General features: G+C 41.7%; 1 protein-coding gene across 7 annotated transcripts in view; it reads left to right on the top strand.

Annotated features, from left to right (window-relative positions):
• HIPK1 (homeodomain interacting protein kinase 1) overlaps positions 1 to 14700 on the top strand; it is a 60307-nt gene that overhangs the window by 4618 nt on the left and 40989 nt on the right. For all 7 annotated transcript variants that reach the window (XM_017524249.1, XM_017524248.1, XM_017524246.2 and 4 more), the window contains one exon: positions 6994 to 8071. In XM_017524249.1, coding sequence (XP_017379738.1) covers positions 6996 to 8071 — 1076 coding nt within the window. In that variant the 5' untranslated portion in view covers positions 6994 to 6995. Of the gene's footprint in view, positions 1 to 6993; positions 8072 to 14700 lie in introns of those variants that run through there.

Genomic DNA, 14700 nt, shown 5'->3' with positions numbered 1-14700 from the left:
GATCTCGGCTCACCGCAACCTCCGCCTCCTGGGTTCAGGCAATTCTCCTGCCTCAGCCTCCTGAGTAGCTGGGATCACAGGCATGCGCCACCATACCCAGCTAATTTTTTGTAGTTTTAGTAGAGACGGGGTTTCACCATGTTGACCAGGTTGGTCTCGATCTCTTGACCTCGTGATCCACCCGCCTCGGCCTCCCAAAGTGCTGGGATTACAGGCTTGAGCCACCGCGCCTGGCCCAGATGTGCATTTTTAAAAGCTTCAGTTGTAAGGTAAATAATGAATTGGGAGAGGGGAGCTTAGAAAAGGGGCTTGAGCCTAGCATCATGGCCCACACCTATAATCCCAGCACTTTTGGAGGCTGAGGTGGGTGGATCATTTGAGCCTAGGAGTTTGAGACCAGCCTGAGCAACATGTGAAACCCTGTCTCTACAAAAAATACAAAAAAACATTAGCTGGGTCTGGTGGCGAGTACTGGTGGTCCCAGTTACTTGGGACGTTGAGGTAGGAAGATTGAGCCCTGTAGGTACAGCCTGCAGTGCACGAACCATGATCCTGTACTGCACTCCAGTCTGAGTGACAGAGTCTCAAAGAGGGGAAGTTGAGAGTGTAGTTTGGAGGAGACCAGCTAGGCTGTGTAAGTACAGAATTGTGCAGTAAGGCTGGAGAAAACTTACGGGAGTAGAGAGAGATTTAGGTGTTCCATTGGAAACAATTTTTTTTTTTTTTTTTTTTTTTGAGATGGAGTTTTGCTCTTGTTGCGCGGGCCGGAGTGCAATGGTGCCATCTCGGCTCACTGCAACGTCTGCCCCCCGGATTCAAGTGATTCTCCTGCCTCAGCCTGCCGAGCAGCTGGGCTTATAGGCATGTACCACCACACCTGGCTAATTTTGTATTTTTAGTAGAGATGGGTTTCTCTGTGTTGGTCAGGCTGGTCTCAAACTCCTGACCTCAGCAGATGATTTGCCCACCTCAGCCTCCCAAAGTGCTGGGATTACAGGCATGAACCACTGCCCCCAGCCGGGAAGAATTTTCCTCCTAAGCTATCTTGCTTTGTTTTTACAGAAGATGTACTCTTATCTGTAAAAATATGTATCAGAGTGTGTGATAGAAAATATGTACTTTTGTGTTCATGTCATCTGAGGATAAGTGCTAGAGCAAGAAATCAATACGTAGTACAGTTTTTAGGTCATTTGGGTAACCAACTGTTAAATTGTATGAAAGAGGCAAAGATGACTGACATTGAACAAAAGCAACAGAAATTTATCATTGATGTGTTGGGGAAAAGGTTACTGAGGGGTGAGGACAAATCATTGGAAAATGATTACCTTGATTGTCATAACCAACTGTTTCATTCAGGGTTATAGTACTTGGATTCTTCCTAATAAGGTTATCTACCTATAGTGCTTATAGTGTGGAGCACCCAGTAAACAATGTTAAATGGGTGTGACAATGCCAGGGAGTGGGGAAGATGCTAATCTGTTTTTGAAAGCCTTGGATTCTAGCAATTATCTTTTAACAGTAAGTACCAATAGTTTTTTGCCCATCATTGCTAATTCGGTATTAATGCACTGGGCAAATTTGTCATTATATTGAGATGGTTAAGTCCTTGGAAAGTCAGGTTTGAAATGTAAAGACTTCATTCATTGCTGAAGTCAAGAGGTGCAGTGTTTTCAGGAAGTCAAAAATAGCTTTTTATGCCAGGTACGGTGGCTCATGCCTGTAGTCTGAACATTGTGGGAGGCCAAGACAAGGGGATTGCTTTAGGTCAGGAGTTTCACACCAGCCTGGGCAACAGAGTAAGACCTCATCTCTGAAAAAAAAAAATTAGTCCAATGTGGTATGTGCCTATAGAAATTAGCCAAGCGTCCTGGTGTGTGCCTGTAGTCCAAGCTACTTGGATGGCTGAGGTGGAGGATTGCTTGAGCTCAGGAGTTCGAGGTTACAGTGGGCGGTAATCACACCACTGCATTTCAGCCTCGATGACAGTGTGAGAACTTGTCTCAGAAAAAAAAAATAGCTTTTTTTAAAAAAAAAAATTTTATTTTATGTTCAGAGAAACATGTACACGTGCAGGTTTGTTACATAGGTAAACTGTGCCACAGGGGTTTGGTGTACAGATTATTTCATCACCTATGTAATAAGCATAGTACCTTATCTTCTCCCTCCTCCCACTGTCCACCCTGAAGTAGGCCCCGGTTTCTGTTGTTGTCCTCTTTGTGTCCATGTGTTCTCGTTCTTTAGCTCCCACTTGTAAGTGAGAACATGCAGCATTTGGTTTTCTGTTCCTGTGTTAGTTTAGGATAGTGGCCCTCCAGCTTCATCCAAGTTGCTTACTGCTGCAAAGGACATGATCTCGTTCTTTTTTATAATTGCATAGTATTCCATGGTGTATATGTACCACATTTTCTTTATCTAGTCTACTATTATGAGCCTTGAGGTTGATTTCATGTCTTTGTGAATAGTGCTGCAGTGAACATGTGTATGTGTCTTTATGGTAGAATGATTTATATTCCTTTGGGTAACCCAATGATGGGATTGCTGGATCTAATGGTAATTCTATTTTAAATTCTTTAAGGAATTGTCGCACTGCTTTTCACAATGGGTGAACTAATTTACACTCCCACCGGCAGTGTAAGTGTTCCCTTTTCTTCACAACCTTGCCAGCATCTGTTATTTTTTGCCTTCTTAATAATAGCCATTCTGACTGGTGTGAGATAGTATGTCATTTTGGTTTTGATTTGCATTTCTCTAATGTTGGTGATGTTGAACATGTTTTCATATGCATGTTGGCTGCATGTGTGTCAAGAAATAGCTTTTTAATGTATTTATTGGGTAGCTGTTCATACTGAATTGAAAATATTTGAATTGAGAATATTTGTAATTTGCCTTATATATTCTGATATATAGTAAGTTTTCCACAGATGTTAATTTTTTTTTTTTTTTGTGGTTGTTGCTGTTTGAAAGCTCTCCACATAGGAAGATAATTGTCTCCCCATTTGGAAAGGCAATTTTAATGGAACATAGTATTTTTATCCTGTGTCTAGGAATTACTATTTTAGCTGAGTTTCAGAGTAGAATATAAATGAGAGTCTGTTGGTTTATCTACGCCATTTTCATTTTGTATTTTCTTCTCACCTTGTGTTAGTTGAGGTCAGAATGAGTCTCAGCCACGTTGTAAGAGCTATGGTAGTCTGATACTGACTGTTCGTATATCACGCCCTTGTTGTGGGGGAGGCCAGTGAAAGAATTCCGAGTTGTGCTTTCCCTTTGGGTGAACTAAATTTGTCTTTATGGATAAGAATTATAATCATTTAATATTAAAACATTCTGAAACATGTCCTAGAACTTGTGCTTTTTGCAGTGCCCAATGTGACGATCTGAAATCGTTTAAGTAATCTTTTATTATGTTTATTGGGTAAAAAGTTGGCAATAATGTTACTCTGCTACATGCAGAATTTTGTAGATTATCTAGTTGTGAATACTTTTTTTTTTTTTTGAGACAGAGTCTCGCTCTGTCACCCAGGCCGGAGTGCAGTGATGCAATCTCGGCTCACTGCAAACTCTGCCTCCTGGCTTCAAGCGATTCTTCTGCCTCAGCTTCCTGAGTAGCTGGGATTACAGGCGCAAGCCACCACACCCAAGTAATTTTTGTATTTTTAGTAGAGACGGGTTTCACCATGGTGGTCAGGCTGGTCTCAAACTCCTGACCTTGTGATCTCTTCACCTTGGCCTCCCAAAATGAATACATTGTTAAAAATTTGGTGTTTCATGAATTCGTCTCAGTATTATTACTTTATGACCCCCTATTCCTAGACACTTGCTGCAAACTGCAAATTTTCTGTTTAGATTCTTCACTAAATACTGTTAGTTACATAAAAGTTGACTTTGTTTCTTGATCGATTGTTAAAATTAGCAGCTGAACAATATTAACATTATTAATGGAAAACAGATTTAGAAAGTTTGCTTCCTTTTCTTGTTCAACAGGTTGGCTTAATGGCTTTAATTTTATGATGATAAGACTTATACATATATTTTAATAGGTGTATTTTGTAAAGAAGCTACTTGGTTTCAGATTTTTCTTTTATTATATTTGATATTTAAGTAAAGTAGGTAGAACAAGATGATTTGTAAATTCAGCCTCACAGTTAAATTGTACTGACCTTAGCTTTTAATTTGTACTTTTTCCTCTCTTCAAAGTTCATATAAATTATGGAAACTCATTCTTAAAGTAAATCTTAACTGCATTTTATAAATTGGAGGCAGAGGATTTGTTCTTTCCAGCTGACTAGTCCAGTGCAGGTGGTTTCTAGTTGTTTTCAGGTGCAAAGAAATGTACATACTGCCTTTTGATGTTCTGTAACATCCTTTGTCATGTTTCCTTCCTTGTGTATGTTTATTCTCTTATGACTAGTAACATTACACTATACAGATTGAAGTGGAGACTTCCCCCATGACTCAAGGACCACTCAGATAAAAAGGAAGATAGACATTAAAAAAAAAAATCAAGGACCAAGCATTTGAAAATAATGCAGTTGAATATGAGTTGTAGGGAGTTGTATTTAATAGATGTGAGATTGGTAGGCAGGGGTCAAATAATTCATCCAACAGATATTGAGTATGTATATATTGTCTTTAGTAGGCTTTGGTGATATGAGAAGAACAAGACATGCCCTGGCGCTTATACTGTAGCTCGGAATGTAGCATTAAAGAAATAATTTCAAATTAACAGGGTGCTGTGGAAATGATCGTGGGGAGTGTTTGTGCATGTGTCAGAGGTGTCAGAGAGCTTCAACATATTTAGAGGGTCTAGAGGTAAGTGGCTTTCCAAGAACTAAAGAAAGAAGGGCAATGTGGCTAGAGTCGGTGGTGGTGGGGATCAAAGTGGGGAGGTGTTGGAAGGCAGCACAGCAAGCAGATTTTGGAGTGCATTTTAAGGCAGCTTGAGGCAGATTTTTTTGAGACAGGGTCTAGCTTTGTTGCCCACGCTAGAGTGCAATGGAGTGATCTCAACTCGCTGTAGCCTCAGTGTCCCAGACTCAGATGATTTTTCTGCTTCAGCCTCCTGAGTACCTGGGACCACAGGCATGTGCCACTGTACTTAGCTTTTTTTTTTTTTTTTTGGAGAGATACAGTCTCCATTATGTTGCCCTGGCTGGTCTTGAACTCCTGGGCTCAAGTGTTCCTTACACCTTGGCCTCTTAAAGTGCCAGGATTACAAGCTTGAGCCACTGCGCCTGGCTTAATTTTTCTTTTGTTTTTTGTTAATGCTTCCCAGACTGATCTCAAACTCCTGACCTCAAGTGATCCTCCTGCCTGGGCCTCCCAAATTGTGGGAATTACAGGCATGAGTGACCACGCCCAGCCAAGTTGAGAACATTGGACTTCATCTCTAAAGCAGTAAAAAACCCTGCAAGAAGGGGAAGCAAGACGGTTAAGAAGGGACAGCAGTTATCCGATTCGCATTGTTTAAAAGCAAAGATCTATTGAGTGCAATTAAGGAGATTAGTTTGGAGGCTACTGGCTGTTTGAACTAGAATGGTGCCAATAGGGGTAGGGAAAAATGACTGATTTGAAATATACTTAGGAGATGAAATGGATAAAATAGAGATTAGATGTGGAGGAATAACGGAGAGGAATGATTAAGGATGATAGTATTAAATATGTGCTAGACACTATCACTTTACATGTATTAAATCATTTAATTCTCAGAACAACCCCATGAGGTAGGTATTGCTATCACCATTGTGTAGATGAGGAAACAGACATCCCTGATTTTTTTTTTTTTTTTTTTTTGAGACAGGGTATCACTCTTTCACCCTGGCTGGAATGCAGTGGGGCGATCACGACTCACTGCAGCCTCCATCTGCGGCCTCTGGTGATCCTCTTACTTCTGCCTCCTGAATAGCTGGGACTACAGGCATGCGCCTCCATGCCTGGCTAATTTTTTTTTCTGTGTTTTGTTTGTTTGTTTGTTTTAGAGATGGTTTTACCGTACTGCCTAGACGGGAGCTCCCTGATTTCTGGCTTGAGGAATTGGATGAATGATGGCATCTTATAATTAAAATAGAAAACCGAAGGTGGGGTGGAGGCTCATAAGTTTAATTCTGAATGTATTGAATGTAAGATGTTTGTAAAATAACCAAGTTGCAGTGTTCAGTAGTCATTTGGATATAGGGTTTGGGGTTCAAAAGAGAGAATTCTGGGTTAGAGATAGAGATTTTAGTCTTTCACAGATGACTAATCATGAGGAGTAATTACTAAAATTGGGGAAGTATAGAGCAAGGGAAGGGGGATTACTGTGGAGCCCTAAGACATCTGAGGGTCACATGGTTGGAAATGGAGAAGATAAATATGAAATGGCTTGCATGCTATGTCAGATGTTTGGACTTTATTCTGGAAAAATAGCTTTCTGTTTAATCTCTGGGCTTATTGAGCTGGAGGTGTCTGTGGGATATACAGGGACAGAAAGCTGGTCTGTTCTTACTTCCTTTCCAAATACTTTTCTAAGAATAACTTCCTTGGGTTCTTCAGAAGATACTCTAGCTTTCTTATCATCTTGGTTACTTTTCTTTTAATTTTAGTATTTTTAGAGACAGGGTCTCACTGTGTTGCCCAGACTGGTTTTGAACTCCTCAGCTCAGGAGATCCTCCTGCCTTGGACTCCCAAAGTGCTGGAATTAAAGGCTTGAGCCACTGTGCCTGGCCCATCCTGGTTACTTTTTTCTCTTAAAATGTGGTAGATAGCTGAATGCATTTTATGTATGACCTGAGCAGAGTGGATAATCTTCACTTTGTCTAGCACATTCTGTACACTGTTTCTATGAATATAGGTCAAGATTGAATTAGTTTTTGAGAAGAGAACATGTTTCTTTTATCAAGTAAAAGGTGTGTGTGTGTGTGTGTGTGTGTGTGTGTGTGTGTGTGTATGTGTTTTAAACCTAAGCCTTGTATTTCTTATTCTTGTGGTCTAATTCTTCCTTTCTCTAAATGTAGGTATGGCATCACAGTTGCAAGTGTTTTCGCCCCCATCAGTGTCGTCGAGTGCCTTCTGCAGTGCGAAGAAACTGAAAATAGAGCCCTCTGGCTGGGATGTTTCAGGACAGAGTAGCAACGACAAATATTATACCCACAGCAAAACCCTCCCATCCACACAAGGGCAAGCCAACTCCTCTCACCAGGTAGCAAATTTCAACATCCCTGCTTACGACCAGGGCCTCCTTCTCCCAGCTCCGGCAGTGGAGCATATTGTTGTAACAGCTGCTGATAGCTCGGGCAGTGCTGCTACGTCAACCTTCCAAAGCAGCCAGACCCTGACTCACAGAAGCAACGTTTCTTTGCTTGAGCCATATCAAAAATGTGGATTGAAACGAAAAAGTGAGGAAGTTGACAGCAACGGTAGTGTGCAGATCATAGAAGAACATCCCCCTCTCATGCTGCAAAACAGGACTGTGGTGGGTGCTGCTGCCACGACCACCACTGTGACCACAAAGAGTAGCAGTTCCAGCGGAGAAGGGGATTACCAGCTGGTCCAGCATGAGATCCTTTGCTCTATGACCAATAGCTATGAAGTCTTGGAGTTCCTAGGCCGGGGGACATTTGGACAGGTGGCTAAGTGCTGGAAGAGGAGCACCAAGGAAATTGTGGCTATTAAAATCTTGAAGAACCACCCCTCCTATGCCAGACAAGGACAGATTGAAGTGAGCATCCTTTCCCGCCTAAGCAGTGAAAATGCTGATGAATATAATTTTGTCCGTTCATATGAGTGCTTTCAGCATAAGAATCACACCTGCCTTGTTTTTGAGATGCTGGAGCAGAACTTATATGATTTTCTAAAGCAAAACAAATTTAGCCCACTGCCACTCAAGTACATTAGACCAATCTTGCAGCAAGTGGCCACAGCCTTGATGAAGCTCAAGAGTCTTGGTCTGATTCACGCTGACCTTAAGCCTGAAAACATCATGCTGGTTGATCCAGTTCGCCAACCCTACCGAGTGAAGGTCATTGACTTTGGTTCTGCTAGTCACGTTTCTAAAGCTGTGTGCTCAACCTACTTACAGTCACGTTACTACAGGCAAGTGGCAAATGCTGAAAAAGCATATCTTAGGCTAGAGTTCTGTCCTTATATTTAACATACACCCCATAGACTACCTATAACAATGAATTTGTTTATAGATTCTAAGGTAGAACTAGGATATGTTTTAGCTCAGCCTATGTGTGTGGCATTCCGATATATGACATTTTCTTATTTCTGAAAATTTATCTAGCAGTGGAAAAATTATCTCAGTCTGATTCTGAAGGCTGTTACTAGTTGAATTATACTAGCACCTGGTTCTTTCTTTAGTACCATTATACTTCATTTTCCTTATTTGTTTATTTATTTATTTTTCGAGATGCAGTTTTACTTGCCACCCAGGCTGGAGTGCAGTGGTGTGATCTTGGCTCACTGCAGCCTCTGCCTCCTGGGTTCAAATGATTCTTCTGCCTCAGCCTCCTGAGTAGCTGGGACTACAGGTGCCTGCCACCACGCCTGGTGAAATTTTTTGTTTTTAATAGAGATGAGTTTTCACCATGTTGACCAGGCTGGTCTCAAACTCCTAACCTCAGGTGGTCCTCCTGCCTTGGCCTTCCAAAGTGACTACAGGCGTCAGCCACCATGCCTGGCCATTTTCCCATTTTAAAGAGTCTTGAAATATACAAAGATGTTTACTTATTTGTAATGAATGTGAGCATATGCTGCTGTTTTTTCCAAGCTCTTATCTTGGCAGGTAAAATAACTTGGGAATCACTCCAGGTTTAACTCTAATAACATTTTATTCTTTTACATTTTCTTCTATAGTAGCATAAATTGGATTAGATGATTGCTACAGTCTCTTCCTGTTTTAACATTCTCTAAATACTTTGAACTTATTTGGTTATCCTTGAATGGCATTGACCCAAGTACCTTATACTTTAATGATACGTATTTCTAGGTTGATACTTCTAATGTAGCTTCCATTTTAATATATAATAATTATTGGGACAGTACTTAAATGCTGATATATACAATTTTGTCTATATCATAACTAAGGCTTTTAAAATATGCTTTTGTCAGCACCCATTTACTTATCTAGTTATTAATTTTAAGGAATCTGATATTTAGTTTTAATGACCATACATTATATACATATCATGTAAGCATCCAATCAAGAAGTGAAATAATAAACACATAGATAACCTACAGAATATGTTTATAAGGAGCTATGTCCAACGTGCTACAGCCTGTAATAAAATTTGAGGAAATAGAAATTCTGAATTAAGAATTTTATATTATGTGTGAAAATAATGTGAGGATATTTTAACCCATACAAGGACTCAGAAAATATGTCATCTACATGTTTCCTTTTTTAAAAACATTGTGGTAAGATCTTGATAATAGAAAGTTTACCATTTTAACCATTTGGTACCACTCAGTGTGTTAAGTACATTCACAGTGTTGTGTAACTATTACCGCTGTCTGTTAAGTATATTCACAATGTTGTGTAACCATCACCCCATCTATTTCCAAATGTTTTCATCACTCAAAACAGAAATTCTAACCATTAAGCAATAACTCTCCATTGTCCCTTCTTCCTGCCACTGGTAATCTCCCATTTGGCTTTGTCTCTATGAATTTGCCTATTCTAGATAGTGCATGTAAGTGGAATCATAGAATATTTGTCTTTTTGTGTCTAGTTTATTTCATTTAGCATAATGTTTTTGAGGCTAATCCATGCTATAGCATGTATCAGAACTTGATTCCTTTTATGGCTGAATAATATTCCATTGTTTGTATGTCCCACATTTTGTTTATCCATTCACCTGTTGGTAGATACTTGGGTTATTACTACCTTTTGGCTGTTGTGAATAATGCTGCTATGAACATTGGTGTACAAGTATCTTAGTCCCTATTTTCAGTTCTTTTAGGTATATAGCTAGGAGTGGAATTGCTGTGCCACATGATAATTCTATGTTTAACTTTTTGCAGAACTACCAAACTTTTCCACAGAGGCTACACTGTTTTACATTCCCACCAGCAGTGGATGAACTTCCAAATTTCTCCACGTTTTCTCTAATATTTATTATTTATTTATTTATTTAAAAACTGGGTTTCACCATGTTGGTCAGGCTGGTCCTGAACTCCGGACCTCAGGTGATCCACCCGCCTTGGCCTCCAAAGTGCTTGGATTACAGGTGTGAGCCACCATGCCCGGTCATTTGTTATTTTTTTTTTAATTAAAAAAAATTGTTTATTTTTACAGAGGTAGGGTCTCCCTCTATTGCTCATGCTGGACTACAGTGGCATGATCATAGTTCACTGTAGCCTCCAACTGCTGGGCTTTAGCAATCCTCCCACCTAAGCCTCCCAAGTAGCTAGGACTACAGTTGCACGCCACCATACCTGGCTAATTACTATTTTACTTTTTGTGGAGATGGGGTTTTGAAGTCTCATTATTGCCTGAACTGGTCTCAAACAATTGGCTTCAAGTGATCCTCCTGCTTCAGTCTTCCAAAGTTCTGGGATTACAGGCATGAACTACCAGTCCTGCCCTTGTTTTTTTTTTTAAATGGAGTTTCACTCTTGTTGCCCAGGTTGGAGTGCAGTGGTGTGACCTCGCCTCACTGCAACCTCTGCCTCCCAGGTTTAAGTGATTCTCCTGCCTCAGCCTCCCAAGTAGTTGGGATTACAGGTGCCCACCTCTTCAGTAGAGACAGATTTCAACATGTTGGTCAGACTGGTCTGGAACTCCTGACCTTAGGTAATCTGCCTACCCCAGCTTCCCAAATTGCTGGGATTAAAGGTGTGAGCCACTGCTCCTGGCCAATAATCGCCATTCTTATGAGTGTGAACTGGTATCTCATTGTGGTTTTGATTCATATTTCCCTAACGATTAATGACGTTGAGCATTTGTTTTATTTTGTTTTGTTTTGAGACAGAGTCTCACTTTGTCACCCAGGCTGGGGTGCATTGGTGTGATCATGGTTTACTGCAGCCTTGATCCCTCAGGCTCAAGCGATCCTCCCGTCTTAGCCTTCTGGATAGTTGTTGCTATGGGCACACACCCCCACACCTGGCTAGTGTTTTGTATTTTTAGTAGAGAATGGGGCTTCATGGTGTTGCCCAGACTGGTCTCAAACTCATGGGTTCAACTGATTCACCCGCCTCAGCAACCCAAAGTGTTGGGATTACAGACATGAGCCACCATGCTCAGCCCGGCATTTTTTTTTTTTTTAATGTGTTTGACATCTGTATGTCTTCTTTGGAGAAATGTCTATTTAAGTCCTTTCCTCATTTCTTGAATTGGGCTTTTTGTTGTTGAGTTGTATACTCTATTAAATTTTTATCCTTTCCTTGGGTTGCCTTTTTACCTGTTGATAGTGTTTAACATGGAAAAGTTTTTAACTTTGGTGAAATGCGGTTTGTCTACTTTTTCTTTTGTTGCTTGTGCTTTTGGTGAAATATCTAAGAAGTCATTGTTAAATCAAAGTCATATAGATTTTCCCCTATGTTTTCTTCTAAGAGTTTTATAGTTTCAGCTCTTATATTTCAGTCTTTCATTCTTTGTTGATTTTTGTCTATGGTCCGAGGTACAAATCTAATGTAATTCTTTGGCATGTGACTATTCAGTTCTTCAAACACCATTTGCTGAAAAGACTGTCCTTTCTGCATTGGGTGGTTTTGGCACCCTTGTTGGAATCATTTGAACTTATATACAAATAATTCTTAACTTCTATTGCTCTACCTTTTTCAATTTTGGGCTCTCTATTCCATTAATTTGTATATGTCTGTCTTTATGCCAGTACCACACACTGTTTTTTTTTTTTTTTTTTTTTTTTTTTTTTTTTTTTTTTTTTTTTTAAATAGTAGAGATTGGGTCTCACTATGTTGCCCAGCCTGGTCTCAAACTTCGGGCCTCAAGTGATCCTGCTGCCTCCGTCACCCAAAGTGCTGTTTTTACAGGTGGGGGTCACTTTGCCAAGCTCCAGGCTGTCTTTGATGATATTGAGTCCTACACAGACCTGTCTTCGGCATGTGTGATTCTCACAAGCACAAGTAGCCCAAGCTCATGCCAAGAGGAATAAGATTCCATCCCATCACAAGGAACTCACAGTTAGTTCGGCAAACGAGGCTTGTACACAGATGAACTGTGTGAGCCGCACAAAACCACGCTCCGTTTCTAATATTTAGAAGTGCTCTAGAACAGTGAGGACGGAGCAACCCTGCTTGCAAGAAAGCTTCTGAGACCTGGTGACTTTTAGGGGTCTTAAAATATGAATAACAGCAAATAAGGGGTACCAGGTAGGAGTCAGAGGAACGTCCAGGCAGAAGGAGCACGTGTGAAGATCAAGGGCTTGTCCATGAATGGGTCCTCATGTTTGAGCGCAGAGCGACTGGTTTACTGGGCTGAAGATTGGGGAGCTAACGGCAGATAATGAGGCAGGAGAAGTAAGTCACAGCTTACCTGTGAAGGGCACTTCGTTAAAACACAAACCTAGAACCGGGAGTGGTGGCTCACACCTATAATCCCAGCACTTTGAGAGACCAAGGCGGGTGGATCACGAGGTCAGGCATTCGAGACCAGCCTGGCCAACAGAGTGAAATGCTATCTCTACTAAAAATACAAAAAATTAGCTGGGTGTAGTGGCAGGCGCCTGTATTCCCAGCTAGTCAGGAGGCTGAGGCAGGAGAATCGCTTGAACCGGGAAGTGGAGGTTGCAGTGAGTGGAGCTCACCCCACTGCACCCCAGCCTGGCGACAAGAGTAAAACTCTGTCTCGGAGAAAAAAAAAAAAAAAAAACCCACAAAGCTAATGGTCAATGATGCAGTTGCACAACTCCAGGGGGGGCTGTTCATGGCACAGTCAAATATATGAATGGTGCCTTAGAGTTGTGTCATGCATAGCTGTGTGGCTGTCCCCATTGGCTCAGCTGATGATCGTTGAGTGACAGTTACTGGAAAGTATGAGAGCCCTGTGTGTTTTATCTTTTCCCCTTTCAGATATAGGGCCTCACTCTGTCACCCAGGCTGGAGTGCAGTGGTGTGATCATGACTCACCGCAGCCTTGAACTCCTGGGCTCAAGTGATCCTCCCACCTCACTCCTGAGTAGTTGTGATTACAGGTTCATGCCACTGTGTATGGGTAATTTTAACATTTTATCTTAAAAATTTATTCATTTATGTTTAGAAACGAGGTCTCGCCCTTTTGTCCAGGCTGGAGTGCAGTGGCACAATCATAGCTCACTACAGCCTCTAATTTCTGGCCTCAAGCAACCCTCCTGCTTCAGCCTCCCAAAGTGCTGGGATGACAGGTGTGAGCCATTGTCCCAGGCCTTATGTTTTCTTATTTAATTCTCACAAATACTCCATGAGGTAAATTCTATTTTCATTCGCATTTTATAGATGAAGAAACTGAGGTGCACAGAGAGGAGCTGGTGTGGCTATGAAGTGTTGGCGTTGGCATTTTCATCTGGGCAGTTCACTTTGGAGCCCAAGGCAGACTGCTCCCCAGCGTTTGTCATCTGAGGCACCCACAGAAGTGATGCTTTCTGGCACCACAGGGAAATGACAAAGCTGCTCACACTCTGAGGGGTGTGGCCCCAGGGATTCCAGTGTCCCCACCCGCACCCTGGCCACCCCAATGGTTGGGGGGCGCTCAGGGCCTTGGCAACCTGTGGCCCATTTCCACAGCATTCAAGGGTGGCAGGTGGATCTCAGCTCTGAGAATACATTTGAGGTAACTTTTCCAACCTGGTTATATTGCAGTCAAACATTCAAACAGGGGGTAGAAAAATTCTGTCTACTTTAGTGTTCTAAAACATTGGCTGTCACTTTTGTGGTTTTGTAGGTTGAGGGAGAAAATGAGTTTGCACAAAGCATGGACTCTGGAGACAGACAAATCAGGTCTTCATCACATGACCTTGGACAAGGTATTTGCTCTCTGCGAGCCTCCGTTTCTTCATTGTTTAATAACTGGGCACAGTGGCTCACCTCTTTAATCCCAGCACTTTGAGAGGCTGAGGCAGGTGGATCACTTGAGATCAGGAGCTTGACAACAGCCTGGCCAAATGGTGAAACCTCATCTCTACTAAAGATACAAAAATCAGCTGGGAGTGGTGCTGCACACCTGTGATCCCAGCTACTCAGGAGGCTGAGGCAGGAGAATTACTTGAACCGGGGAGACGGAGGTTGCAGTGAGCGCCACTGCACTCCAGCCTGGGCAACAGAGTTAAACTTTGTCTCAGAAAGAAAAAAAGGCTATAATAAATAGCCACCTGCTGTATGAAAGGTAGACATTCATGGGAAACACCTGGTGCTGCCTGTAAGCCTTCAGTATATGCCATCCTCTTTCTTGCCTCCTCTCCTCCTGTCCCTGAACATTTCTGATCAGTGATTCTGTGGTGGAGGGCAGTGGTTTTGGGAGAACCAGACAACAGCCATCTATTGGCAAAACCACTTTATTTATGAGGACATTGCTAGTGATAACAGCCTTTCTTTAGAATTCCCTTTTTATTTTTTTATTTTTTATTTTTATTTTTTTGGGGACGGAGTTTCGCTCTTGTTACCCCGGCTGGAGTGCAATGGCACGATCTCGGCTCACCGCAACCTCTGCCTCCTGGGTTCAGGCAATTCTCCTGCCTCAGCCTCCTGAGTAGCTGGGATTACAGGCACGCGCCACCAGGCCC

This window comes from Cebus imitator, unplaced genomic scaffold, assembly GCF_001604975.1.
Source record: "Cebus imitator isolate Cc_AM_T3 unplaced genomic scaffold, Cebus_imitator-1.0 Scaffold32, whole genome shotgun sequence".
NCBI lineage: Eukaryota > Metazoa > Chordata > Mammalia > Primates > Cebidae > Cebus > Cebus imitator.
This window is presented reverse-complemented; position numbering and strand designations above follow the sequence as displayed.